We start from the raw sequence: 27,992 nt of genomic DNA, 5'->3' as shown, positions 1-27,992 counted from the left end.
CCCAGTGAGGAGTCAGCCGAGCAGCCAGCCAGTGTGCCCGCCAGCCAGCGGCCGCCGCCGCCGCCGCCGCCGCAGCACAAGGGCAGACGCGCCGCGGCGCGGGCTGGGGCGCTCGGTGGCCCCGCTCCTCGCCGCGCCCGGCGCCGCGCAGGTAGGAACGTGGCTGCGGCTGGGCGCCCCCGCCTCCTGGGGATGGGGCTGATCGGGACCCGATCCACCGCTGCAGGGATGGGTGTGCGCCCAAGAGTGGGCAGCACAACGGCTGGGCGAAGTTGTGCCTGGTAGGCTGGGTCGTTGTCCGCACCCCCGGGCGCATAGGGTGCTCTCGCTACTCCGGTGCCCGCGCTGAGCTCCCTCCCGGGTCTGTGGTGAGGGGCGGGGAGGAGGCACGCTACGAGAGGGAGCCGGACCGTCCCGCCGACCACCGAAAGGGGCATCCGAGACCCTCGGAAAAACGAAGCCCAGGGAGGAGCCGGGAAGGCAAGGAGAAGGTGAAGAGCTTTGTGTGCAGCTGCGGACAGGGACCAACTGCGCTCCCCTCCCCTCGGGTGTCCGAGCCCCCAACCGCTCTCGGGGGTGGAGGTGGGGGACTCTGAGAGAGGGCAGCGGGTCATCTTGGGTCCCTGTGAAATGTGTGCGTCCTGTTCCTCTCCTCTCTATTCTAGTCCGACTCAGCTCAGCGGCTTGGGCTGCCATCAGGCTGGGCAAATGGCACAATAAGGATGGGTGGGCGGAGAGATGGGCAGCAGTTCGCTGCCCCAGCGGAGTCGCTGTTAGCCCTGGTAGGCTTCCAACTCCTGATGTCCACGTATGCCGGCGGGTGGTTGGTGGGGCCAAGCTGATACCTTCACCGTGGGAGAATGTCCAGGCTCAGGACTGAGTGGAGGCATTGGGGAAGCACGTTGTTGGCGAGGGCGCGTAAGAGGTTGGGGGGAGTAGCGTCAACAGTCACCAGGGCAGAGTGAACCTTATAGCCAGTGTATATTATGGCCGGGCTTAGAGAATCCGATTACCACTGCCTCTGGGACTTTCCATGATCATCCTTTTTCTTAACCTCCCTCCCTCCCCGGTAGTGAATCACCCACCCCATACCACACAAGCTGGTAGGCTGGATTCAATTTGATGTCGTGTCCCCGCCCTTATGGCAGGCCTATTTGTCCTTTACCTGTAGGGTGACATGAATATTCTGCATCTTCTCTGGTGTTCTTCTCCCCCCATGGGACGAAGGGCGCAGTGAAGGCAGTTGGATAATGGCCAGCAAGTTGATAGTCTTTGGCTGTGATGGATGAGTGGGCTACTTGGAATGCGGCCCGCATGTCACTGCTCTAACTGAACTCACTGCCCTGACAGGCCTCTGTTTCTCCTTTTTCCCCTCCCCTGTGTTTTTTTCTTTAAACTGCTGTACCCAACTGCTTACCTCCTTCTCTTAACAAGCCAACATAAGGATATTATTTAATGTGGAATACACTTAAAAAGCCAAATGAACCCTTAAAAATGCCACTTGGGTGTTGAGGAAGGAGCACCTGAGGCTGGGTAAGAAGGACGTGGTAGGGCACAGCCTGCGCCCTATTTAGATGGTTTGTATGGGGAAACAAAACATTTTTATTGGCTTCACCTGAAGAAATGAAGCATCTGAACTGAGATAAGAATGGAGTCGGGGGAAACTCAGTTGTCCAGTCTGAGGGCATGAGGATAGTGAAATAAAGGGAAAGGCCATGTGGATTTGGAAGATGACTTCTAGTTGGAACATATTGGCTCTGTGTGGGGGGGGGCACCATGCAGGTGGGAGCATGGATGCAGCTGGGCACCCCTGCTACCTGGGGATGGGGCTGATTGGGACCATTTCAGGGATGGCTGTGCTCCCAAGGTCCATGCGTGCACATATTTGTTGGAAGTAGAGGTTGTTATTGGGGAAAATTTGACATTAGAATTCAGTTGGGCCAAAAAGGGAATAAGATGGCACCAAAGTGAACCAGAGTCATAAATGAGAAGTCAGGCTACCCTTTACTTTACAGAAAACATAGAAGGCCTTAAAAAACTCCAGGACTTATGGGGGTGAAATCGGACTGAGAAAAACCAGCCGTTGCATCTAAATTGAAGTGGTAAGGGTGACCTCACTGAAGGCTGTGTGACTGAGGCTGATGGAGTTGTATCACGCATCTCCCCAAAAAAGCTCTTTGGATTTCCTCAAAATTTACATGTTTGCCTAATTTCTAGTGTCCAGTTAAGGGAAGGAGAAAGGGTAAAGGTTGGCTGCAAAGATGATAAATTCGAGCAAGAATGATATCGCCTGGTCATGTAGAGTGAAAAATAAGCTGCAGGTGCTGTTAAGAGGTCTTGAGCCAAACCTCTGCCAATGCTATGTGGGCTTTTGTTTGTATTTAAGATCCTACTTCTTTTTCTTTTTTTTTTTTAACCCCTTAACGGATTTCTTAGTACCACACACTATGTAGTGCTAATGTTGTCAGTAAAGGTAACTCCTGAGTTTGGCATTCAAAAACACACTTCACAATTCAGTACCCATCTACCTCTATCTTCCACTGGACCTGGACCACCCCAAGTCATCTACCCACTCTTGCAGCAAACAGCACCCCATTCTCAGGTGCAACAGACATGCTTCCACCTGTGTGTGTCCATCGGGTTAAACTCCATGCTTGTTGGGCATCCCTGCACTACCCCTGTTTATTTTCTCCAAATCCTAGTCCAGCTGATGTAGCACCCTGGTAGAAGTCTTCTCAGACCTCCAAGTCAGAAGTAATCTCATCCCGGTGGTACTCTGTATCCTTTGGATGACTTGCATCTCTGGTCTGCCTTGTGACAGTTAGATGTTCATGTTTCTTCCCCTCAAACTTGAGGGCAATGGTTCTCTCTACCCTGTGCTTTATACCGAGTTGTGCAGAATGGATGTTTATTTGAAAAGTATGAATAAGTGAAGGAATGAGTGAAAGAATTGAAAGAATGCATCTTAATTTATCTCTTTGCTCTTCTGTAAAACACAGTTGCAGTCTTTCTCATAGACCTGTGAGGATTCATTGTAACTGTGAATGTAAAGCACCTAGCCCATGATAGACTGGAACTTTTCCTTTTATTCCTGGATTGAGACCCTAAAAGGATCTATCACGGTGTTGAATACAAAGACATTCATTAGAAGTTTGCTAAATAGTTCCTTACCACCCTAAATTTTCAAACTCTATGGTCAGGATATAGGATGGATTAGTCCCAAGGGGATAATCAATGACTTTTGCCATATTCTTAGACTAATGAAGGTGACTGGTTCCTCTTGATTGTGAAGGTGTGATGTGCTTTCTAGAAAGTAGCACCTCAAAGGCTGTCCTGATACTTGCAGTTAAGCCACTGACATCCATCGTGTTGCTTTGATCTTTTTTTGTTGTTGTTGCTTTGATTTTTATAGCTCAAGCAATCCACCAGGATTAAAATGTAGCATGTAAAAGTACAAAACAAATCAGACTCAAACTTTCCCCTGAAAAGATAGTGCAATTTTGCAGTACCTCACTTATCTCTACCTGGACTTTTTTTTTTTCTGGAGTGTGTGCTTCATTTTCACATGATGACAATAAGTTATTGTTAATTGAACATCTCTATTATCACCTACTGAACTAGATAATTTCCATGCATTGTCTCAATTGGATGGTTTATGTATTATTATCTCCATTCAAGAATTGAGGAAACGGAGGGGTCCCACTGTTAAGAAACTTGCCTGACATCTCAGATTCAGAATTGGAGATAGACTGGAATTTGGGTCTGTTGACTCCCAAGCCTGTTTGAAATGGGTCTTTGCTCTCCCTGGGAGAAAACTGCTGGATCCCTATTCCTTCTACCTCTGAGGTCCTTCACTTTCTAGATTTCCTACCAGAATGCTGTTGGGCCTCTAAATTCATCCTAGGGACTTCATTCTGAGAAGCACTGATTTTTCATAAATGTCATTATTTTTATGCCCTTACCTTCCATGGCCTTCAGTTGGAAAAACCAGTTCAGGATCCCTAGTAAGACCTTTGGGCACCGAACTATTTACCTGGAATTCTTTCCCTTTCTTTCCTAGCCTATCTGAATTATTTCTGCTCCTTCCTCCAGGCCAAGTCTTACTCCTTTTAGGAAGCCTTTCTTGACACTCCAGGCCACACTCAGCCTCTCCTCTAATCTTTTTCATTGAAATACCTGGGTTCCATGTCTTCTTAAAGTAAACTGGAGTACGTCCCCACAGAATGCTGGCTTATTTGCATATTCCCTGTGCTGGCAGGAACTGTTTGTCCAGAATACAACCTGGCATATGGCAGATTTTAGGAACTGTAAGTTGATGAAAACTTGGTAATGATTAAAGATGCAGGAATGTAGGCATGAAACATTATTTGCATGTTGACAGTTTGTAGGAGAAGGGTAGAGGGATCACTTCCTTAATTTTCATTCTTTTCACGTGACTCTCCAAAATAGTAAGCCCCTTCTGGAAATAAGCCAGAGATCTGTATATTGCTGGGTTTCATGATCTTGATGAGTATTAGTGCTAAATGATTATGGTGTTGTTGATATTGGTACCATGGGTTGGGCTATTGCCTCAGTGCCTTCCTCTTGCTGTCATGCCCTCCTCTGCCATGTCTTCTAGGAAGGGCCTTTTTGTTGTACATCTGAAAATCAGGGGAGTTTCCCTGCCTCTGCAGAGATGGGAAAAAAAAAAAAAAGGAAAGGTTGGGGTGAGGAGGATAATTCATTTTGTTTTTCTCTAACATGATTTTTGTGAGGGATGGATTTGCCTGTATCACACCATGTATTAATGTGGATGGTAAAAAGGTCAGCGCCTCTCCCCTTTGGGTGGAAAAGGCTTTTACCCTCCATAAGACTGAACCTACCTCTTGAGGTCGACTAGGATTTCTTTTTCCCTGACCTCAAGGCTACACAGCACTTTGGAAGCCTGGGTATAAACACAATGTGCCATGGGTTGTTATAAGCACATTAGTCATTTTAAAGGCAAATAGGACAGTTCTTGGGAGCTGTCTACTTGTTTAGCAAGTCATGCACTGTACATCCATAGGCTAGCAACACTTATTCCAGGTAAGTGTGTGCAAGGCCACTGGCAGGCAGTTCTTCAATTCCCCATCTGCAGAGGGTAAAGTCTGAGTCTTGTGCATGCAGCCCTAGTTTGCTACATATATGTAGTTAAGAGAAAAGGGCCTACTTTTATTCAGAGAGACATTTTAGATATTTACTGTCTTCTGAGAACTTTATCAGGATCTAACCATAAGTTAGAGAACAGGAACCATTCTTTGAGTTTTGTTAATAGGAAATTCATCGCTGTGCTCTTGGTGTCTTAGTGTCATGTATATTCATGTGGTGAGCACATCTTTGATGCTTGGTAATGCTTAGGCAGGGCACTGTTGGAAGAACACATTTCTAATTCTTGATGTTTTTTTCCCCACACCTAGAAACCTTTGTGAATTTCAAGGAATCAATTTTTTTCTAGTTTTTTAAATTTGTTATTCTTTTATAATCCCTCAGGCAGGTAGTCACATGACTTCTGGTAGCAGTCAGTAGTTTTAAAAGCAATGGATTCTTAAAATTATTTCTTAGAATATGTATAATCTCCACAAGACAACACAGAATAATAGGTAACCTGGTAAGTGTTCAATAACTATTTGTTGAGTGAATGAATGTGTTATATTTTAAAATATTTCATTTTGATTCTTTTCTAATATGATAGCACTGCAAATTTTTTACAGTGAGGTGTGATAAAGGGTGCATGCCTACCTGCTGGGGAACTATATATAATTAAAAAAAAAATAGACTTGACTTTTTTCTTTTAGAGCAGTTTTAGGTTCAGAGAAACACTGAGCAGAAAGTACAGAGTTCCAGGGTGGCCCCTGTCCTACCTGCATAGGCTCCCTGACTATCAACGTCCTACACCAGAGTGGTATACTTGTTAAAATTGATGTACCTATATTGATACATCATTATCATCTAAAGTCCATAGTTTTCTTTGTGTTCGTTATTGGTATTGTACATTCTATGATTTTGGACAAATGTGTGACATGTATCTACCCTTGTAGCATCATCAGAACAGTTTCACTGCCCTAAAAATCCTCTGTGCCCTACCTAGTCCTCCCTCTCCCCTCTAACCTCTACCACTGATCTTTTTACCATTTCCATAGTTTGCCTCTTCTGGAATGTCATATAGTTGGAATCATACATTATGTAGACTTTTCAGACTGGCTGCTTCTTTCACAGAGTAATGTGCACTTAAGGTTCTTCCATGACTTTTCATGGCTTAATAGCTCATTCCTTATTAGTTCCAAATACTATTCCATAGTCTAGATGTACTGCAAGTTTATCCATTCATGTGCTGAAGGACATCTTGCTTTGGTTTCTTCCAAGTTTTGACAGTTACGAATACAGCAGCTATAAACTTCCATGTGCAGGTTTGTGTGGTGGACATAAGTTTTCAACTCATTTGTGTAAATACCAGAGTGAGTTTGCTAGATTATATGGTATGGGTATGCTTAGTTTTGGAAGAAACGGCCAAATTGTCTTTCAAGGTGACTGTACTATTTTGCATTTTTATCATCAATGAAGGAGAGTTTCTGTTAATCTATGTCCTCACCAAAATATGATACATCAGTCTTTTGGATATTTTTGCCATTCTATTAGGCATGTAATGGTATCTAATTGTTGTTTTAATTTGTGGTTCCCTAATGATATAGGCTGTGGAGCATCTTTCCTTATGCTTATCTGCCATCTGTGTATGTTTGATGAGCTATCTGCTTTGATGTTTTTCCCATTTTTAGAGCAGGTTGTTCATTTTCTTGTTGTTAAGTTTTGAGAGTTCTTTGTATATACTGGGTAACAGACCTTTATCAGATGGGTCGTTTGCAAATATGGTCTCCTAGTCTGTGGCTTGTCTTCTCAGTTCTATTGACATATTTTTATGTGATGAATTTTTCCTGTCATTTTTTCTTTGGGAAATGAACAGATTCATTTTAATATAAAACTAGATCCTAGAATGAGAAACAATATGTGAAATACATCTGAAGATATGCTTACCTATTTAAAAAAAAATAAGGGGAATATCAGTTGAATTTAACCAGGCTGCAGCTACAGCCTGAACTAGCTTGGATGCAGGTACTGTAGGAACTTGTTTACTTCTGTTTTCCCTTCCCTGACAGGTATTGGTGTGGATTGATTGGATTGGTAGTTCAGTAGGTGTTTCTGGACACCTAATCTCATAGCCTAATTCTGGATTCTTAGGAAAAGGGATTTCTAGGCTGATGATTGTATGTAGGTGGGAAGAGAGAGAACTCAAAATATGCATGCCCTTCCTGTTGTAGTAAAAAAAAAAACAGAACAAAACAAAACCCTCAAAAACTGCCAGATAATAAATTTTGGTCTGAACAGACATTTTTAATATTAAATATAAATTGCTCCTGTATTTGATTGTGCTTCCTGTTGCCTACCCACTCCCCTAACTTCTTATTCAGTCTCATAATTTCTTTGTAAAAATCTAATGTTGGTCTTTTTTTCATTATTTTTAAATTTCTGTTAGTTCTCGTCCTGTCTTTCCTCCAAGACTGGCAGAGAAGCAGTAGTTCTGTCAGACTAGGAGAGTCTAGAAGCATTTCCCACCAGGAACACAAACGTGGCTTTGTGCCACCTCTGTTCTTTGCACAGCTGAACTGAGTGTTTAAAGCTTGGAATGGAGGGAGGACTCACACAGGACTACTTGATGCAAACAAGGGGTGCTGACATTTGGCCAAGGGACACAGGATTCTTTGTTGAGAAAGTTCTATCTAACTTTTGAAACTAATCACCACGTTCTATCATGTCCACCTATTTAGCAGAGTAACTAAGCCTGCTTGGCTCTCAGCGTGGACAGGTTATTGGAGCCAGAAGAGCTAGTCTGTTTCCATGGCTCTGCCTTACCTGATGTGATCTTGGCCAGGTCACTAAATTTCCTGGTATCGTGAGTTCTTCTGTTTGAGACTGAGGAAGAGAAACCCAATTTTGTCCATTTCAAGAAATATTTGAGGGCTCATTATGTGGGGAATCACCAAAGCAAATAATATGTTTCCCAACAAGAGCTTATAGTTTGGGAGTGGTTAAGAAGGAGAGGGAACAAACAATAAAATATGAATTATTGTACCTAGGTCATATTTTAAAAGCTAACATGAGGCAGAATAAGATAAGGAAAAATAACTAAAAGTGTCATACAAAGTGAAATAATAATTCTTTGAGCACTTAATCTTACGGAGTAGACGATGTTTCCACCATTTTATAGATTAAAAAAAATCAAAGCTCAAAGAAGTTGAGTACCTTGATTAAGATTAGAGACTGGATTCACACAGGTGATCTGGCTCCAGAATCTGAGCTTTTCACCTGTAGGGTGTTGCTTCCCTCCTGGAAAAGAGAGGCCGCATCACTGCTGTGTTCTGAGGAACAGCCTGGTGAGAGAGGAAGAACATAGGGTGCCTTCTGGGGATGGGAGTTTTTAGAGCAACCCTTTCAGCCAGGGTTAGCGGTCAGAGGTCAGGGAGAGAGGTAAGACTGCCCTGGGCCACATTGTTGAGGGCTTGGGGTTTGTGCTTCTGGAGGCTATGGCAGAGTGAATTAGAGGTTTCTGAGCAGGGGAAGAAACAGAATGGCAACTATGTTTTCAGACTGAGCTAGCAGTGATACGGAGGTGCTTGTAACCGGTGAGACTGTCTACTGCAGTGAAGTGGCAGGAGAGGAGAAAAAGGAAGGACTTGACAACCTATCTGACTGAGAGGGGTAAGGAGAGGTCAAAGGTGACTCCAGGGTTTTGAGCCCGGTGAGTAAGAACAGAGAGGCATTAACAAATGGGCACTGTCAGGAGTGGATTTGTAACAAAGATGCAGGAGGACAACTCATGTTTTTCCATATGACTAGGGCCAAATGCACTGCAAGAGGAAATAAGTCTAGTCTTTACAACAACCTCTCAGAGTAACTTGTTTTTCCTACTGTATGTTTTTCCTACTAAGGCTCAAAGAGGTGAAAAAAACTGTCCTGAGGGCAAACTGTGTAAGTGGCAAACTTCTATTTGAAACCAGGTCTGTTGATGCTTAAAGTTTGCTTTTCCCCCTGTTTTGGCTGCCTCCTGTCCTGTGTCCCATGTGACATGCAGGCACTTGAGGACTGGATGGGACATAAAAGCTCTTTGGTTGTAATACATCATGCATCATTAAAATGTGGGCTTGGAGTGCAGGTCAGGCATGGGGCAAGAGGTTCAAATTTGTGAGGTCTCTGGAGAGGAGGCATTTATCAACTAGGGGAAGGGACAGAATGCTTGAGGGAAGAGGGAGGAGAAAATGTAAAACAGAACTTTGAGAGCTGAGCTGTGCTGGGAGTTAACAAGAGGAGACAACTAGGACCGTGAAATATCGAGGATGTTAAGGAAGAAGGGAATTTTCAAGAACAGCATCTCAATAGGATTTCCACAGTCCTATTGAATCCCTATTACAAATGCTAAGCACTTTACAGTGTTGATGGTGAGATCCAAGGAGACATGACCACTGGATTTGAAAGGTTGGGAATTATAGCTGAGACAGATGCAAGCGTGACTCACTCCCTGCTAGTAGTTAATATTCTCTGCTGAGATGGCTCAGTCGTCTGGGAAGCCCACAGCTCACCGGGAAGCCGATGCATGTGAGGGTGATGTTAGAATTTCTCAGGGCTGCCTGGCACCTCTTTCCTTTTCCCAATAGCCTGTAAGATTTGTTTGACTGAAAAAATGGCAGTGCAGAAGGAAATGTAATCTAGTTTGATAATTGGCTTTAGGCATTTAAGTATGATACTGCAGAGGAAAAAGTCTCCCCTTTTAATGAGTTTCATAGTTGGAATGGAAAAATGTCTTCAAAGATTCTTTTGAAGTGATATAACCAGTACTAATTCCTCTGGTTGTTGTTTCTTGGCCTTCTTTTCCCCCAGCTTCGCTCTCTTTTTTGATGACTTCTCTTTTCAAATGCTGTGCCACGGACTTGGAATTATTCAATATTTACCATAACACTTCATTCAGTCAATACTAATTCAAACAACAGTTTATTTCTAGCCAACAAGACGTTTCTCTGAGAAAAACAGTTGATAACCCGAAACCTGTTAAATCAGAGACACATCTGATGATCCCCTGAGGTTAAGGTTGATGGGCATTTTATATGCTTTTTGAAGAAAAAAAATAATTAAAATAAAGATAGAAAAAAATTAGGAGAAGTCTGAAAGGAGAACACAAATAATAGGAAGAAAGAAGGTAACATCAGTGAAATGCCATCAGTAAAGCAGAGCACTGTCCCCATGAGTACGACAGAACCTGTTGGGAGCATCCGGTGCAGACGGGATTGAATTTAAAAGGCATCAGGTGACCTGAAGGTGGTCCCGATTCTGCCATTAGCTCACTACCTCTGTGAACTCTAACAAGGCACTTCTCTTCTCTAGTCCTCATTTTCCTTGCTGTAAAATGGGGGATCCTTTAAATAAAATTTCAACAAAAATCCTGAGATTCTCTCATTATCTGTGGATATCGTCCCTCCAGGAAAACTCAGCTTGTATTTGGCCTTGCCCCTGCCACCCAGCTTGCTTTGCTACCACGTCCTGCATGGAGAATGCCAAGCTGTTAAAGCAGGAGCAGGAAGATGTGGTGGGAAAGAGGGGCAACCTGAGAAACTGTACTGGTGGTGATGGGTCATGTTGGAGGAGTATGGGCAGTGCACTTCTTGCCGTTGAACATGAACCGGTGTTGTCGTGCAGAGTGTGGTGTTAACTCGCAGGATCCCCTTCTTCACCTGGGTATTTCCATGTTATTATTTGCAGGCAGGATGACTTTGCTAACACTTTCAGGATTTGTTAGGAATGAGTTGGTGACTTTGGCCAGGTTTTAGGATTTTTTTTTTCCTTTGAGAAAAGGATTAGCTAACAAAGCATTTTGTGTCCCGGGTAGGTAATGGCTTGATTAATGAGCTTTGGCTCGCTGCCCAAGTAGGCAGATGATGGGAACCACAAACCCGGGCTCAAACTTGGATAAATTAGCTACATCCCAGAGAGGCAGTGTGTTAGAGGCTTGAAGGACAACTTAACTCCCTCTTTGTGCACCTGCCACATGACCCAAGTGGTCAGGAAGTGAAGAACCAGTGATGTTGGGAGACCCAAATTGCTGATGTGAAGCTTCCGGCCAAGCATCGTAAGCTGTTTGGTTGAGCAGAAAGAGGATCGGAGCAAAAGCTGAGATGCCAGTGATTTTGGCTCATGTCTGCCCTTAACTGCTGTATTCACAGATAATTCACTTAACCTTTCTAGGTTCCTGTTGCTTGACTCATCTATAAAATCAGGTGCTAGACAAGATCAGCAAACTCCATCAGGGAGGCAGCACTTGCCAGGTCTCTCGTTCTGCTTCATTCCCTATTTGAAATTAACTGATATTTTTGTCTGTGCTCCTACCCACTGAAAGATTTCATGGCATATAGTGGTAAAATTGCTCTTATCCCTGACCCCCAAAACCACTCCAGATGATTTCTAAGGTGCTATGATATGGAATGTATCATGAGTCCTCTGTAGGAGTGTTTATAACAGGGTTTTTGTGCCATGAATCCTTTCAGAGTCCAGGGGAATGGGCCTTCTCATCAGAAAAAAGTTCCCACAGACACATTCACATAAGGTTTCAGGGAGTTCATGGGTCCCAGAGGCCCTCAGGTTAGGAAACCATGCCTGAGAAAAATAGCATCATTCTATTTACAAGCTTGTTTGGGAACTGCTGCTTTCTCCAGGAAATGTTAGGAACCAGAGGTATAAGGGGCTTAAGGAACTCAAACAGCTTGAGCCTGACGAATGATTGTGAACTATGGCGCTCGGGCTATGAATGAGCTCTGGACGCTGTGACATTCTTGAGACAGATGCATCACCTCCTGGATGAATGCTGTGTCCTATGACTGGTTGTGTCCACCATGGACTTGCCCTGCACACCCTGCACACTTGACTAAAGTGGAAAATACCTGCGAGCTCTTGGTTTCCAACATAAAGTGGGAACATCATATGTCTTCTCAGTGTTCTCTTTGTAATGTGGCATGAGGGAATTTGGATGGCATCCTCAGAATTGAGAAGGACCCTATCTAAATTTAAAAGTTCTCCATTTGAGCTCCTAAGATAATTCTGTTCTTGCCAAGGTTCATCTCATGGAGATCATCTAGGAAATCACTATGTATTATCTTCCTTTTCATCTACACACACCCTTGCATTTTTCATCCCTTTGGAAGTCATTCTGAGGACGACCGATTATCAGTGTACTTGGTCTGTTGGATGCTCACATCGTCTCACCAATTTGGCTTTCCTGGGATAAAGCATTCCTCCTGAGAAGCTGTCATGGCCAGGGCCCCCAGCCGCCTTTATTTCCCCCTGGTCTTGACTGTAGAGTTGCTGAACTAATGGCGGAAATGAAAGCAATGGCTGTGGCAGTATCCTTTTCTGAGTTCTTTGGAAAAATAAAGTAGATGGTAGTAGAAATAGTTTTCTGATTCTATTTTGCATCTATCTTTGGAAAAATAAAGTAGATGGTAGTAGAAATAGTTTTCTGATTCTATTTAACAGCTGCTAAAAAGAAGAAAATCTCAAAAGCATCACACTTAAGTTTCTTTAGCCTCTTTACCCCTAATTCCCAGGGGTTCTTCAACATTAAGCATCATGATACTGATTGGCATACTTTGTAAAAGCAGGCCAATCATTTTGTGGAAGTCAGGGACATTTTATTATTGTTTGCTCAGAATTTAAATAAATACAAACAAACTTAAATTTCAGAAAGAAAATTTATGTTTTCCACTTAAAATTTTCTATGAGTAATTGTTCTACCAGGTTCAAAGTAGAGCAGTATACTAAAACCACATACACCACCACACAGCTTTAACAGTGGTCAGTATGTGGCCATCTTGTTCCATCTGCATCCCTGCCCTCTCCCTTCTGTCCTGAAACTCCAGACATATCATTCAAAATAAAGCAAATTCCAGACATACCATTTCACCTGTAAATATTTCATTGTGTATCTCTTACACATGTAAGAACTCCCTGTAAATTTAGTCACAGTATCAACACCTTAAACAATGAACAGTTCTTTAATATCAAATATCTAGTAAGCATTCACAATTCCCCATTTGTCTTACAATTTGTTTTTCTTGTTTATTTGAATTAGAATTCAAATAAGGTATGTACATAGGGGTTAGCCATGCATCTCAAGGTTTTTGACTTATACTTTCCCTCCTTTCTGTTTTGTTCTTGCTGTTGTGATTGTCAAAGGAACTGGATCATGCAACTCCTATATAAGCTTCCAATGGTCTGGTGTTTGCTGATAATGTTATTTTTAAGGAAATAAGAGTAACACAAGTATGTAATTTTTTAAACGGTGTTTTTAAGTGTATGTGTTTTTCACTTTATGCTGAAAACAATCCAGGTATGGAGTTTACAGTTTACTCAGGCAAGAAAATAGAAGCATCAGGTAACAACTCTACATTTTCATTCCTGCTTTCTCTTTTTTGGGTGACACCTCGGCAGATTATCTGCCGAGGTGTCACTTACCCAGTGTTGAAATGACCTGGGGTGGAACACGCCTGTCATTCTTAATCAACAATGCCAACAGTTATTTTGGGCAGAGAATTAGAAGTGCAGTTTTTCCTGTTGAATGTGCAGGGGAAACGGGTGATTGAATGTATGCCTCAAAACCTTTGGTCCCAACATTCCTCTCTCCCTGTTTGCTGTGATGAACATTCTCTTGAGGATTGTTCATTCAAGAAGTGGAAATATGATCACAGAATTATCTGGGTTGGATGAGGTCACCTGGCTCCACCTGGCAACCTTAACACAGGATTCCAGCATTAGCTTTCCCAGAATAAAGCTGTTACCAAGTCCCATATCCACATACATCCCCTGTGCATTCTAAGTCAATTTTCTCTTTTGCCCTTCAGTGAAATAGATCATCAAATTGCATCTCTTTCTGCTGTCAGGCGTTTGGGGTGGGGGTGTGTGCCTGTACACATTCCTATGTCTGTGTAGATCTTTAATCTTAATTAATTTTGATATTTCCCTGCTGTCCTCTACAGAGCATACACACCAAGATCCCTTTCAACTATCTGTATATAATAATGGTTTTTATGAAAAATAAGATTTTGGGGGGTAAATTTTAATGTGTGATAGGATTATCATAGAGTATGTTTTTTAGCTACAGTGTGTGTGATGGCTAATTATATGCATCAACTTGGCTGGGCCAGTCTGTACACAGATACTTGGTCAAACATTACTCTGGTGTTTCTGTGACAGTTTTTGGATCAATGAGATTAACATTTAAATTGGTGGACTTTAAGTAAAGTAGATTGCCCTCCACAAGCAGATGTGGGCCTGAATGGAACAAAAAGACTGATTTCCCCAGGCAAGGAGGAATTCTCCAGCTGATGGCTCACCCTACAGATTCTGGACTTGTCAGCCTCGATAATCTCGTGAGCCAATTTCTTACTCTATTTACACATCCCATTGGTTCCTGTCTCTGGAGAACTTTGATAGTGTGTGTGGGGGGGGAAAGACAAATATATACCCCAGATTTATCTACTGTCTGTTTTTGAAGTGGCGTTTATATTAAAGAGATGAAAAGATCACTGGAAAGGCCATTAGAAAATTGAGATTCTGACCTGGTGCCTTTCCTTTTCTGAGCCTCAATGTTCTGTCTGTAGGAGGAATTTGAGCTAAGGGATTTCCAATTCTATGACTCATGAAATACAAGCATTGAACATTTGAGTCAGCTGTTGAGGAGGTATCTGAGAATAATTCTTCTGAAGACTGCCCAGGTACTAGATAAGAAGCTGAGGATGTATTACAGCAGTGTTGGTGGCATGATGCCAAGCACCATGGAGAAAAAGTCATGGACAGAAGGATTCTCTGTGCATTAGGCAGAACATTCCTATCAGATGTAAATGCCTACATGAAAACCTTTAGCTTTTGTGCCTTCTTATCTGAGGGCAGATGGTCTAACTTTGAGGTGCTTAGAATCTGTCTCTGTATTGCAATAATTCTTATTTTGGGCAGGAGGAGTGGGATGGTGGTGGTGAAGGCTGGGCATCTGTGATGAGCGGAGACCCTCTGCCGGAGCTGAAGGGTCCCCACCCAACCAACAGTCAAGAAATGCCTGGCGCCCAGGACACAGTGACTGGGAACGAGTCTCACTCTATCTCCGGCCAGCGGGGCTGTAAACTGATTTCTCTGTTGCCTTGGTTTTGAGCCTTTCTTTTTTCAACTTGGGCTTCCCTCTCCAGGTGAAAAAGCAGTTACTATAAGGAGGAAACCATATTATTTTAGCTTCTCCTGTCTGGAGAGTGGTCAATGCTTAGCTACAGTAATCTTTTGGCTTTCTCTGACATTAACGTTCGCCTCTTGCAGCAGTCTGCCACTTGGGAGGTTGGCATTTAGGGCTGGACACTCTCGGTGTGTGGCTGGGGAAGTCGGCTGCCCCTTTGGACGCGGACACATCGTCCTTGCTGACTGGAGGTGTCCCCTGCAGATATGGTGAGGTCGATTTCTTTGCCCCTTGGGTTCTTTCTGACCACAGGCTCACCTGTAAGGAGGCGGGATCCTGAAGGCCACACTCCGGGAGGCGAAGCTGTTTACTCAGTTGGTGCTGGAGACTGACAAATGATTAACCCCCTGGAATCCCTAGTACCCCAGTTATGGTCATGAGTTCAGCCTTTTGAACCGTAGACATAAATAGTGTTTCCAGCATTCTCCCCAGCCCGGCGTCCCTGCTATGGAACCCTCCCTTGGGAGCGAGGCGCACAGGGGGCGTGGGAAGCGGAGGGAGGAAGCCTCGGACTTCGCCGAGCGAGGACGCGGCCGCGGGAGCAAGGGGAGGCTGGAAAGGCGCTGCAGCTGGAGGAAGCCGAGTGGGAGCCGCTGCTGGCGTGGCCGCTTCCTGCCCTCGACAGGACAGCCCCGCCGGCCTGGCCCCCTGCCACCTGGCAGTGGCCTTGGCACATGACCGCCCCGCTCCGCGAAGGGGAGGGGAGAGGTCCGCGTGCGGCTGTTCCCTTCCCCCGCCCCGGCTCCGCAGTTCCGCCTGCTCGCGGGCTGCCAGGGGTGCTCTGGCCAGATGCCCCTTCCTGAGGAGCCAGCAGGAGCAGAGAGAGTAGTGGGAGATGCGACGGCAAGGAGCCGGGAGACTCTGGTTGGAGTCCAGACTCTACCCAGGAGCGATGTCACCTGGAGATCAGCTTGTTGAGCCTCAGTTTTCTTCACACGTGAAGCAGGATGGGCGACCCTCCACGGTGTGCCTCACTGAATTCTTGCAGTCAAAGGAGAGGGGTGCGCACGTGCAGCGTAAGCTGCATTGGTAGCTCACAGCAGGGGCCTCTGAGCACCTCGCTCCTGCCACACCGGTCTCGGCCAGAAGGTGACGTGGCAATGTGGGGTCGCGGGCCAAAGGCGCCCGCCTAGCAAAGAAAGCCGGCTGTTTATCCTTTAGGAAGATAGGGGAGAGAAGGGCTCTGCTGCCCCAGCCTCTCTCAGGAAGTTAGGCTGAGTCCATAAAGTGGTGGGGCTCTTGCTCTTCTAGAGGGATGGATTTTGCAAATAGCCCAAGAGGGGGCATTGGGAGAATGTGCCAATGAATTCAGGTTAAATTCCAATTCTGCCTACTACTGGCTTCATTTGTCCATCCCCCACCTCATTCCCTTCTTCCCTCTCCTCTTTCCTTCTGTACTTTTATCACGTTTACTTCCACTCTGTAGCATTATTTTCAAACTGATCTGATAAGTCTTTCAAGTGGAGTTTTTTGTCTAGAAGGCACTTGAGCGTTTTCCTACTGACTTTATAAGGTAATAAACATTACTCTTTTTTGAGTTGGGTGGGAGTATGCAGGAGGAGGAAGGGACATGAAAATACTGCAAGTTCTGAAAAATTGGGGTTTGAGTGGTCTTGGCAAAGTTGGCTGCCACTTTGAGGGGATCTGCATCCTAGAGAGAGGTTTGTGGTGGTGGCGGGTGTTTCGGGAGTTAACAGCTTGCTGTGCTAGTTGAGTAAACAACCTGCAGCTGAAAATGGCTAATGAAACTGACAGTGGCGCCTACTGGATTGACTCCCCTGCATGTCATTTGACCAGCTAGAGGACTCGAGTACATTTAAACCCAAACTCCACACTGAACAGAGTCCAAGAGGGGGCAAATTCTCAAGTTACAGCACAGTGGCTGTGCTGCCTAAACCCAGCTCTCCCCATTACTGCTATTTCAGTGATGAGAACTAGATGCAAAGCTAATTTTATTTACCTGGCTGCTCCCACCATTACCTCTATTTTTTCCCCCTTAAGGAGAGCTTGTAGGAGAGCTCTCCTACATATGATGGAAGTCAGGGTTTACTGAACCATGAACCTCATTCAGCTTACATTTATACTTTCTCTATACAGGTTGTGTTATCAACACCTCCAGACCAATATGGAACGAACCTTTTGCCCTCACCCCAGCTACCCTAAGCAGCAAGCCCCTCCCTGGTTCTTTTCTCCACATGGTGGCCTATTCATTAATAGAGCCTTTAGCAGCCAGGTCAGGGGAAACTCTACTTGTACTAGCCAAAGGGCCATTCTTGGTGAATATAGCTGTGGACCTCCATTTAGGAGGGTGAGTATTCACGTGTGTGTGTGTAATTTTTAAAATCAAGATGTTGGCTTAAGTTTCATAGTATTATGACTGCTATTTATTGTGTGTCTACTGTGTGCCTGCTGCTTTTACAAACAATATTCCATGACGGGTGGCAGCATACTTGTTTTTATGGCTGCAGAATCTGAGGTTCAGCAAGGTTAAATAACTTGTACAAAGTAAAGTAGTTGGCAGAGAGTAGAGGATTTGAACCTAGGTCAGTCTAGTCACAAAGCTATCATAATGCCCTTCCACCCATTCATTATCCAGCCTGGCCCTGCCTAAGAAAACATGTTGCTAGTTTTTATTAGAATGAATGGGAAAGGAGTTGGAGCAAAATGTACTTAGATATCTATTGACTGACACTTCAATTATACCACAGTGTCTAGATGTTCCTAAAAATTAAGTCTTCTGGATTGAGATAATCACAGCTCCTGTTCTTGTTTTCCTTTTTGTTGCTTCTAGGATAATCAGAGGTTTTCCTTTAGTGCATTTTACCAGGTTAAATTGGCTTTTTTGCTGATAAAAATCATCTTTATTGTAGAAAATAGATGCTCACCAAAAGGAAAAGCCTTCTGAAACAACACACCAGCTCTGGTTAAGATTGTGGCACTGGAGCTAGACAGCAGGGGTTTAAATCTTTGCTCTGTGACTTACAATTTGTATGACCTTGAGCTAGTCACAGCTTCTGTGCCTATTTCCTCCTCTCTGAAGTTGAAAATAATACTTGCTTCATTGGGTTGTTCTTAAGATTAAATGATGTAAAACCCTTAAAGTAATCAAGAGATGTTTAATAATCTTCTGGTTTTCTTCTCTGAATCTGTGTATATATGTGTAAATGTAGATGCTAATATGCATATAACAATAAACAAAATGGTTATTTTTAAACCAGCTAGTTTTCACCTAATAATATATTAAATATTCAAAATTGCCTTCTCTGTTACTTGACAGCTGCCTGAAAACTCAAGATGTGATGGTGTGAGTAGAAATGAATCCAGTGAGCACACAGATTTCCAGTTTTGCACAAACATACGCATTTTTAAACAAATCTAAGTGGATGTTGTGCCACTGATGGTGTCTCTCTAGGTGACAGGAGCTCCGTACTCTTTTCAGTACATATGTAATCCCCCCCGTCCTGGTGTGAATGAGCACCTGGGCATGCTCTGCTCCCTTTGGGAATTCAGGACCTCCCTCATTCTGAGTGTGGCAGCACTGTGAACTTCCACAAACCAGCGGGGAACTCAGCCTCTGCCTCCTACCTGTACTCTTCCCTCCTAAATCTAGAAAAACCATGTTTCATTGGTTAGTGTCTCTGGTGTGAATTGTTTCTTGGGTCCCAAGAAATCACAAATCAGGAATTCTTCTTTTTCCATTTTTTGCTATGTCTGAGGTACTAAAAGATGCTCTGTCCTTCTTCAAAGGGCTTGGAGGGGAAAACCTAAGCTTCCTGGCTTCCCAAGGTGGACCCCTAAACTCTGTCCTTCATGGTGGAGAGCTGCAGTCACTTCTTTACCATTCTGGGCATGATACCCTATTCAGTTTTGTGAGTTTCTGGTGACACACTTATTTGATTCCTTTACTGATGTAAAATTCTTCTTGCTGATCTTAAATTCGCAGAAACCATCAATTAGGTCTCCCTTAAGTTCCCCCCACCCCTCTGCTGCTTTTATCCACTAGCAAACCAATAGGTCACAGGTTTGAAACCCTGCTCTTATTTCTCTACCCTCTGTCTCTGGGTATATCATATATGCAGATCAAAGTATATACTTTGTGTATAGAGTCTGAGCTCCAGGAGGCAAGAGAGTGATAGGTAAAAGTGATTCAAGGTCAACAGTCTCTTGTGGGATAGACCTTAAAAGGTTTATGGCCTTAATGGGATTTTCTCCTACTGCCTAATTGTGTTTGACACTTGGCATCTTAAACAGTATGCATTTTAAGGAACTCTGGCATTCCAGGACACTCTTGACCAACCAACCTCAGACACAGCCATTTTCCTATGACACTTAAGGAACAGGCTTGATTTTTCACTGTAATCTAGGGAGTTTATCATCATCTCTAGGAAAGGGTATAATATACAATTTAGGGCAATGAGCCTGCCAGGACTATGGTGGTGCCACTGTGTCTTTGAGGTGTGCTGGAATGGTATGATGACTTAAAAAGATGAGTAATGTGTATTCCACATTAAAAAGAGAAATAATGTGTATTCCACATTTGCAAAACTCAAAGAGTATTGATTCTTCTCCACAGCATTTTCCAAAGTGCTTTTTAATGTTTCTTTCTGATGCCCTCCCTGTGCAAAGGTTAAGTAGCATTGTCATCCTTGCATTGATGAGGAAAGTGGAACGAGGGGAGGTTAACTGACTTGCCTGGGGCTCCGGAGCAAGGCTAGCTCAGTGGGAATAGTTGCTGTGTGTAACTTCTGCTTTTCACTGAAGAGCCTGCAGACCCAGGACTGCCTGGTGGAGTCTCCTTAATGGAAGCAAGAAAAGCTCCCAGCCAAGGAAGGAGCATTCTTGCAAGTTCTGTTTGGGGGCTGCTAAGGTGAGAGCTGGACCCTCCAAAATCTTAGTCCAAGTTCCTTGACCTATAAACTGTGTTGCTGCCTTGAGCTATGCTGTAGGAGTGATGGATGGCAAAGTGAATTATTTTTGGCTCAAGTGCACAATCTTGACAGAGGGCCTTAAAATGTAAACCTGACATCTACAAAAATTTTTGAAATCTGATGTAATTTTCTCCCCACAATTCCCATTTTGGCCCATTTGGTAGAGGGGTTACCAGACAGGCCAGGGGCATGTTCCTATTAAGGGTTCTCTACAATTAAAGTACATAAGGCAAACTGATGTAATAAGGCTACAGAGATGACTTCTAATGTAGAGGGTTCCTGCATTGCTTCTATCCCCAACAGACCCACTAAAGCTTGAGTATCTTTGGCTCACTGCTCACATGAAGCAGCAGATCTCACCACAAAGCCAGGTTGGTGCTGCTGTTGGTGACATGGTCTTAGATAAGAAGTTTGTATACTCATGCTTGTTATTCTTGTGTCTTGAATATATTTTCCCTCTGGCTCCTTAGATGCCCACCCATAGTTAGCAGAAATCCTCACGAGATTATTGTAGGCTTGAAGAGGGCAAGCTCTCCCACCCCAGCTTTATTTAGATAGAATTGACAAATAAAAATTACATGTATTTAGAGGAGGGCAAGCTTTAATTAAGAGTAAGGGACACATGGACTTTGAGGCAGCACATGTGAATATGCTAATGTGCATATACTAACAAATAAACTAATGAAAAAGTGGGATTGGTTTAGTCCCACTTGACTACTTACAAGCCTAGCAGGGTCTTCTTTTTGAGCTTCAAGTGTTTTCAGCTGTAAAATGGGAATACCACTGTTACCCCACTGTTAAAGCTATAAAGCCATGTTGGCAGAATAATCTACTTCATAAAGTAGAGCAAATTGTAGTCCAGAAAGAGTTGGTGTGTGGCCTCAAACTGAGTTGCCACACTGCCATCCAAAGCAGCTTCTTTTGCATTTTGGTTCTACTTATCTTAAAACGTGGGTTAGAGCAGAGATTTGCCATCTGGGGCTTCGAACTCTATACGTTCTATTGGACTATGCCACTGATTTTCAGGGAAATCAAAGCCAGACATGGTGAGGGGATGAGACCAGACTGATATGACCTTTATCTGTGTTTTGACTGGAGCAGGTAACCCTGCACCTCCCTTGTCCTGTTCTTTCAGATGGAAAAAGAAGATACACAGGGTGTATGTGAGGCCCAGGACGCAGAAGACAAAGGGATGGGCTCTGATTTTGAGAATTCTGAAGACAGGGAAGGGGACCTGGAAGAAAGAGGAATGGGCTCTAATCCACAGGACACAGACAAAAGAGGTCAGCCGGAGCAGGAGATGGGCCCCGACACACGGGATGAAGCTCTAAGAGGGGACTCAGAGGAGAGGGAACTGGTGTCTGACATCTGTGCAGGTGAGAAGCAAGCTGGAATTTCCATGGCAGTTGCCCTACTCACGTTTATTTTCAGCTCCTCTATAGCCGTAACCAGGGGTTGCCCTACTCACGTTTATTTTCAGCTCCTCTATAGCCGTAACCAGGGGCAGCCTTCTTTGCAAAGGAGGTCTTTAGGGGAGACCATTAAGCAGATTCTGTACCATCCGAAGACTGAGGAGCATTCTTTTCTTCAGTCCAGTATGGGGTGGGCTGTGCTGGGAAACATGGGTGAAGGGGGTAATTCACTGGCAGAGCACTTTACAGTACACAGAATACTGCTGTAAATTAACATTTGTAACAACACAAGAGGGAACACAGGTAATGTTAGAACCTACTTCATTGGGTGTTGGGAGAGTTAGACGAGTTGCCACATATAAAGACTTAGCATAGTACTGAGTAAACCAAGTATCAAAATGTTTAGTTACACCCATCATTTCAATTTGCAGATAAGCAATGTGGTGGTGAGTGATCTGTCCAAGTTCTTGTGCCTAACACCCAAAGTGCTAGGTCTCTGCTAACTCCCTTGCTATTCTTGACCTGGAAAGAGTAAATGCTGGACCTTCATCTATACCTTGTCTCCATCTTCGGGCAGTCATTGCTTTATTGCTGTGTGTGCCTTGGAGACAGAAATGGTCTGAAATACTTCATGGCCAAGACTGTGATACTATATCCCTTCAGTGACACCTTCCAGCCTCCCTGCTGCCCTCCTCTGAAGTGAACACTCAACACACAGTCTTTCATATTTCAATAACTTTCTGGAGTGCCCTTTTTGGGGATAAGCAGCCAGAGACAGACAGTTGTATGTACTGCATCACGCTCTATGCTGGGCATACCAGCTCTGGGCCCTGGGCTCACTTCTCCTTTTCCCCCTATGCCCCTGCCCCTTCACTCCCCTCACCTTGAAAAGCCCTTAAATTGGATTGTGTTTGGTTTGTTGTTCCATTTGAGCTGTTGTAGACTAATCAAATTTTTAAACTCAGTCTATGGTCTGGTTAAGCAGGTGCTTTTTCTTGTGGTTGACTGGAATGCTCTTGTCTTTTGAGGCCAGGGCCTTGAAGGACATTGGTAGCTCTTAGAGTAAGCGAATCTCTCCTGAATTCCGGAGCCCTATCTGGTCCAGGCATAACCACTCAAAGGCTGTCAGGCCTTTAGCTCATTCTGCTGAGCTATGGAGTACAGTGGTTGGGACCTGGGCCAGAGACAGCTGCCTGAGGGCCTGGCAGGCCTAGGCTCCAGGTGAGTTCTCCACAGGTTTGGAGCACGCTGGCCTTTAGGCCTTCCCCAGGAGCACCAGGTGGGAAGAAGGCTGGAGTCCCAGGGACCTTGGAGAGCAAAGTTTGGCCTGGCTCACTCTGAGGCTCACACTCAGTAGTTACTGAGACTGGCTTCCTCTGGGTTTACCTTCTAAGCACCATGTATAGTCACCCCCACTGCCACCTTTTCTGTTGCAGAGGGGCTGCTGAGTGAGGAAGAAGGGGCTGCTTTCCGTGAGGAAGATGATTACCAATCCGGTGTCGCCGAGATGGCGATGTTCCCAGGACTGTCTGAGTCCGACAGCATTTCCCGGAGCCCCGGCGAAGAGGAGGAGGTGGAGAGCGCTGGGGAGAACCGGCTGGAGGAGGAAGAGGGTCAGGCGTCCCATCCCGCTCTTCCCTGGCGGCGGCACCTCTCCTTGGGGGGTCGGCACAGGGCTGACCAGCCCGCGCACCACCGCTTCCGCCGGCTCCACCACCCCGTGGCCGTGGACCTCGGGGAGCTCGACAGCCTGGTGGCCAGCATCATGGACGCACCCACCATCTGCCCCGACTGCGGGGAGAGCTTCAGCCCGGGCGCTGCCTTCCTGCAGCACCAGCGCATGCACCGCCTGGCGGAGGCGGCCACCGCGGCAGGACTGGAGCCTTTCGGCCTGGCGGGCGAGTGTGGCGCGATGGTGGGGCTGATGGGTGTGGGCGGGACGGGGGGCTTTGGGGCGGCGCCCGCACTGGCCCGAAACCCGCGTGAGAAGCCGTTCCGCTGCGGGGAGTGCGGCAAGGGCTTCAGTCGCAACACCTACCTGACCAACCACCTGCGCCTGCACACCGGCGAGCGGCCGAACCTGTGCGCCGACTGCGGCAAGAGCTTCAGCTGGCGTGCCGACTTGCTCAAGCACCGGCGCCTGCACACCGGAGAGAAGCCCTACCCGTGCCCAGAGTGCGGCGAGGCCTTCAGCCTCAGCTCGCACCTGCTGAGTCACCGGCGCGCGCACGCGGCGGCCAGTGGCGCGGAGGCGGCGGCGCTGCGGCCCTTCGCCTGCGGGGAGTGCGGCAAGGGCTTCGTGCGCCGCTCGCACCTTGCCAACCACCAGCGCATCCATACGGGCGAGAAACCCCACGGCTGCAGCGAGTGCGGCAAGCGCTTCAGCTGGCGCTCGGACTTGGTGAAGCACCAGCGCGTGCACACGGGCGAGAAGCCCTACATGTGCTCCGAGTGCGGCGAGACCTTCAGCGTCAGCTCGCACCTCTTCACGCACAAGCGCACGCACTCGGGCGAGCGGCCCTACGTGTGCCGCGAGTGCGGCAAGGGCTTCGGGCGCAACTCGCACCTGGTGAACCACCTGCGCGTGCACACGGGCGAAAAGCCCTTCCGCTGCGGCCAGTGCGAGAAGCGCTTCAGCGACTTCTCCACGCTCACACAGCACCAGCGCACGCACACGGGCGAGAAGCCCTACACGTGCATTGAGTGCGGCAAGAGCTTCATCCAGAGCTCGCACTTGATCCGCCACCGCCGCATCCACACCGGCAACAAGCCGCACAAGTGCGCGGGCTGTGGCAAGGGTTTCCGCTACAAGACGCACCTCGCGCAGCATCAGAAGCTGCACCTGTGCTAGGGGCAGAGCCGCAGGAGGCCTTGTGGGGAATAGATGTCCTGGGGACAGACCCTATAGCAAGATGAGGGAAGGAGTGGGAGGGACAGTCTGACAGTGACTGGGGAGCCTTTTGGTGGTGGGAATCTTCAAGGGGATGGTTGAGTAAAAGTTGTTCTGTTGGGATACTGTATTTTCACCTGGCTCCTCCCCGGCGAAGAAATGTTTGGGAAGTGTGCTTGAGCATGATGACTTAAAGTACACGCTGTAGGGAGGGGAAGAGCACAGAGGAGCCCGAACTTTGAGGACCTTGGGAAAGGGGCTTTCAAGGGGTGGGGGTGGGGGTGGGGGTCGGGGAGGCGACCTGAAGGCAGGTCACTAGGTTGGGCTGAGATGGCCCGCGCAATCAGCGGGGAGAGGGTATGGTTGGAGAGAGTGTAATGGGTTAAAATTAACAGGCAGATGGGTGTGAATAATTCTATCCTGCCTGCTCTTCCCCCTCTCCCCGGCTGTTAAGGCTGTTAAGCCACTGTTTGTCCTGTCCCCGACATCAGCTGTAGTTCCATGCAGAGGGGACCCTCATCAGTCCTGTGGGAGGGGATGTTTTCTATAATCTTCCCTTCCTTTCTCTGAGCCACAGTTAGCTGCTATTTTGAGGCATCCAGGGGAGACTGGGCCGAAAAGCTACAAACTCTCACTTCAAGGGCACAACTTCTGAGGTTTGGAAATTAATTTGTAACAACTTTTTCACATCTGGGAGGTCCTGTTCCTCGTTCTTTGCTTCTTCTTTCAAACTTCTCTAGTTTCGTGCTGGGTCAAGGTGGTCTGTGTGGAAGACCAGACCCTTTCCTGGGTTTAGGAGTGTGCTAGGCCTACTCTTTCTTTCAGGTCCCACTTGTGATCTTTTAAGTGCAGGGAAGTGGAACAGTCCCAGTAATGTCTGACTTTTTCTTACCCAGGCCAGCTTGAAGCTTGTTTTGAGAGAACCTCAGACCATGAACAGTTGGCCCAGTGACCTGCTTCAAAAGTTAATTAGCTCGGAGTTTTGCTGGCCTTATGTGAGAAATCCAGGAAAGCAAATGTTCACGTGTTAAGGCACCAGGCTCCTCTGTCTCATTTGCCCTCACTTTTTTATCTCTGTACCTGTCCCCCTGTGTAGAAATGGGTGAGATAAATCCAACCCCCACTTCCATCCATACTGATAGGAGCTCAAGTCTGAGTAGACATTTCTTTTTCCTACATGGGGAGGTACTAGAAAGCTCAAGGCTTTACAGAAGGAGGACATGAGCAGGGACAAGTGTAAATTCAAAATTGCCAAATAGCACAAGCATTGAATGTTTTCTGCTGGTTATATAAATAAATGCCAAAAGAGCACTTATATATTTGTGAAGTGCTTTATGCTTTTTAATGATTGTCAGTTGTTTCTCGCATCTTTGTGAGGTAGATCAGTATTATGACCCCTGTCTTAGGAAGGCCTGGGATGATGATAGTGTGGACAGGTGTAGTTTGACCTTTTGTGCTCTCTCGCCCAGCTGCTAGGAAGACTTAACCTGTCTTGATTTATATAATCAAATAAAGACACTGAAAATTCTTATGCTTGATGGAAAACTTAAGGCTAGTCTAGAAGGGCCAAAGATGTCCTTGTTGACAAAGCTGGTCTTTGTCACATAGTTAGGGTATCCTAGGTATGTCCTATTTCTAGTAGAAGGTTGTGGTTAGATGACTTGTATAGATTTCAGTTACCCATACTGAAAATCCCTCCCCTAGGTTAGCCTTTAGAAGTTAGAGTTGTGGAAAACAATACTGTTTTCTTCACTAGGGATTGTTACCCTGTATTTTTTCATGGAAGTATCTTCACAAACTGTTGGACACACACTTGAAGGGAAAAAAAAAACTCTTAAGACTGCTTTAGCAAACTTTCCATGGATGCTGGTAATTTATACTTGATCAGTTGTATTCTAACAAAGAACCTCTTTGGGGACTGTAAGAAAGCATGTCTTTGTTGTTTTAAAAACACTTAAAACAATCCTGAGAATTTTGGGCTTGTATAATGCCTGAAAACATGGTTTTGGAAGATACTAATTCATTTATTTTCTTTTAGTTAAGGTAATGTGAGCAAAGCAAGTGTCCAATATTTGTTCTGACTCTTGTAGTCTGAATTCAAAGTGTAAGACTCACCTGAAAATAATACACCCAATTTGTAGGTATTTTATTTCTTTGTGTTTTTTTACACACGTCTACCTCTTCCAGCTGTTTTAAGTTCTCTCAAGTCCGTGCCTATGAAATTGCATCCAACTTTTGATTATTCATGGTTGATTATACACTTTATGAACTATTTGGCCTTTTTTGCACTGTTATACTATTACAGAGCCTCATCTACATCAAGTATGTAACATATTAGGAGCTTTCAAGAAAGGGTTAATGGCGAGAGGAGATTGAAGCTAATGTAAAATAATTTCGTGGCAGTGGAAGTCTTTAGACTTCATTGACCTCTCTTGTTCTTTCTGTTGCCACAGATAAGGAGCCAGCTATTGCTTCAGTATCCCTTCTATGGACAAGTCCCTTAGCAGAAGAAAACAGTCCAAACACCAACACCCTACTTTCATGTGCATTTAAAATGTGATTCCATTTTTCTTAAAATTCTTCAGGGAACATAGCTTCACTAAGTGAGTCTAAATGCATTCAGGAGGTTGTTTCTTGTATCTAATTTTAGAATAATAGAATTTCTTAAGCAGACCCTGTTAACTGTGGTTCACCCTTCAAAGTGTTAATCTGAAGACTCCTTCCACCAACTCATTAATGATGGTGGAAGCAAGTGTATCATCTGTTTTTTGGGGAGGCTGGTCAAGTACAGACTGTCCGTTACTGAGCAAAACCTGGAGCAGTTTCAATGGTGAAATGGCTTAATTAAATCTGAGTTGGAAGGAGAAGATGAGACGTTAACCCCTTGAGCCATATGGTCTCTTCAAGATCAAGAGGCTGTACATATGTGAAAAAGTACAAATTAAGAACCTGTGTTTATAGACAATCTGAATGGTGTTTCTGTGCACACAATTTGTGCAGAAGTTTGTGCACATTTTCCTTCACTGTAATGTTATTTTACAGCTGTTTGTTAAAATAGTGAATAATTTAATGATCCTAAAAGTAACAGGTTTTGTGTGAGCGTGTGCTTGTGTATGTGAGATTTGCCTTTTATTTAATGATGGTTCCTTGGACAGCATTCTGGTGTTCAGCAACCAATATGGAATATTTGTCATTAAATCCATCAGTCTTTTACCATCTCATTCTTTCTTATTTGTCACCCATTAAATGTCACTCAGTCCAATCTATGGAAGCTAAGTTCTAGTAGACCAGGGGTCAGCAAACTGCCAAATCCAACCGGCCTCTTCTTGTGAATAAAATTTGCTTGGGAGACAGTCATGCCCATCCAGCCCACGATCCTAAGATATTTATGCTGTGCATCTTTATAGGAAAGGTTTGCTGACTCCTGTGTT

General features: G+C 45.2%; 2 protein-coding genes across 5 annotated transcripts in view; one reads left to right on the top strand and one right to left on the bottom strand.

Annotated features, from left to right (window-relative positions):
* HAO2 (hydroxyacid oxidase 2) overlaps positions 1-27,992 on the bottom strand; it is a 262,966-nt gene that overhangs the window by 158,262 nt on the left and 76,712 nt on the right. The gene's annotated exons all lie outside the window — the stretch shown is intronic.
* Positions 5-27,777, top strand: ZNF697 (zinc finger protein 697). 4 transcript variants are annotated; one of them, XM_057500602.1, is made up of 4 exons: positions 17-151; positions 18,609-18,716; positions 21,405-21,635; positions 23,108-27,777. In XM_057500602.1, the coding sequence occupies exons 3-4, from the start codon at positions 21,452-21,454 to the stop codon at positions 24,520-24,522; spliced, it is 1,599 nt and encodes a 532-aa protein (XP_057356585.1). In that variant the 5' UTR covers positions 17-151; positions 18,609-18,716; positions 21,405-21,451; the 3' UTR covers positions 24,523-27,777. The 4 variants fall into 4 exon arrangements, with proteins under 4 accessions (XP_036780330.2, XP_057356585.1, XP_036780331.2 ...); XM_036924435.2 differs by lacking the exon at positions 18,609-18,716 and having other exon boundaries at positions 5-151; positions 21,395-21,635; XM_036924436.2 differs by lacking the exons at positions 17-151; positions 18,609-18,716 and adding an exon at positions 187-281 and having other exon boundaries at positions 21,395-21,635.

The sequence above is a fragment of the Manis pentadactyla genome, chromosome 4, assembly GCF_030020395.1.
Source record: "Manis pentadactyla isolate mManPen7 chromosome 4, mManPen7.hap1, whole genome shotgun sequence".
Classification (NCBI taxonomy): Eukaryota; Metazoa; Chordata; class Mammalia; order Pholidota; family Manidae; genus Manis; species Manis pentadactyla.
This window is presented reverse-complemented; position numbering and strand designations above follow the sequence as displayed.

What these genes read in the sequence shown, in the direction of transcription:
- ZNF697 (XM_036924435.2), top strand. Translation starts at nt 21,395, where the DNA reads ATGGAAAAAGAAGATACACAGGGTGTATGTGAGGCCCAGGACGCAGAA. An exon ending in GGTGTCTGACATCTGTGCAG is followed by an intron (nt 21,636 to 23,107) that starts GTGAGAAGCAAG and finishes TTTCTGTTGCAG; the next exon opens with AGGGGCTGCTGAGTGAGGAA.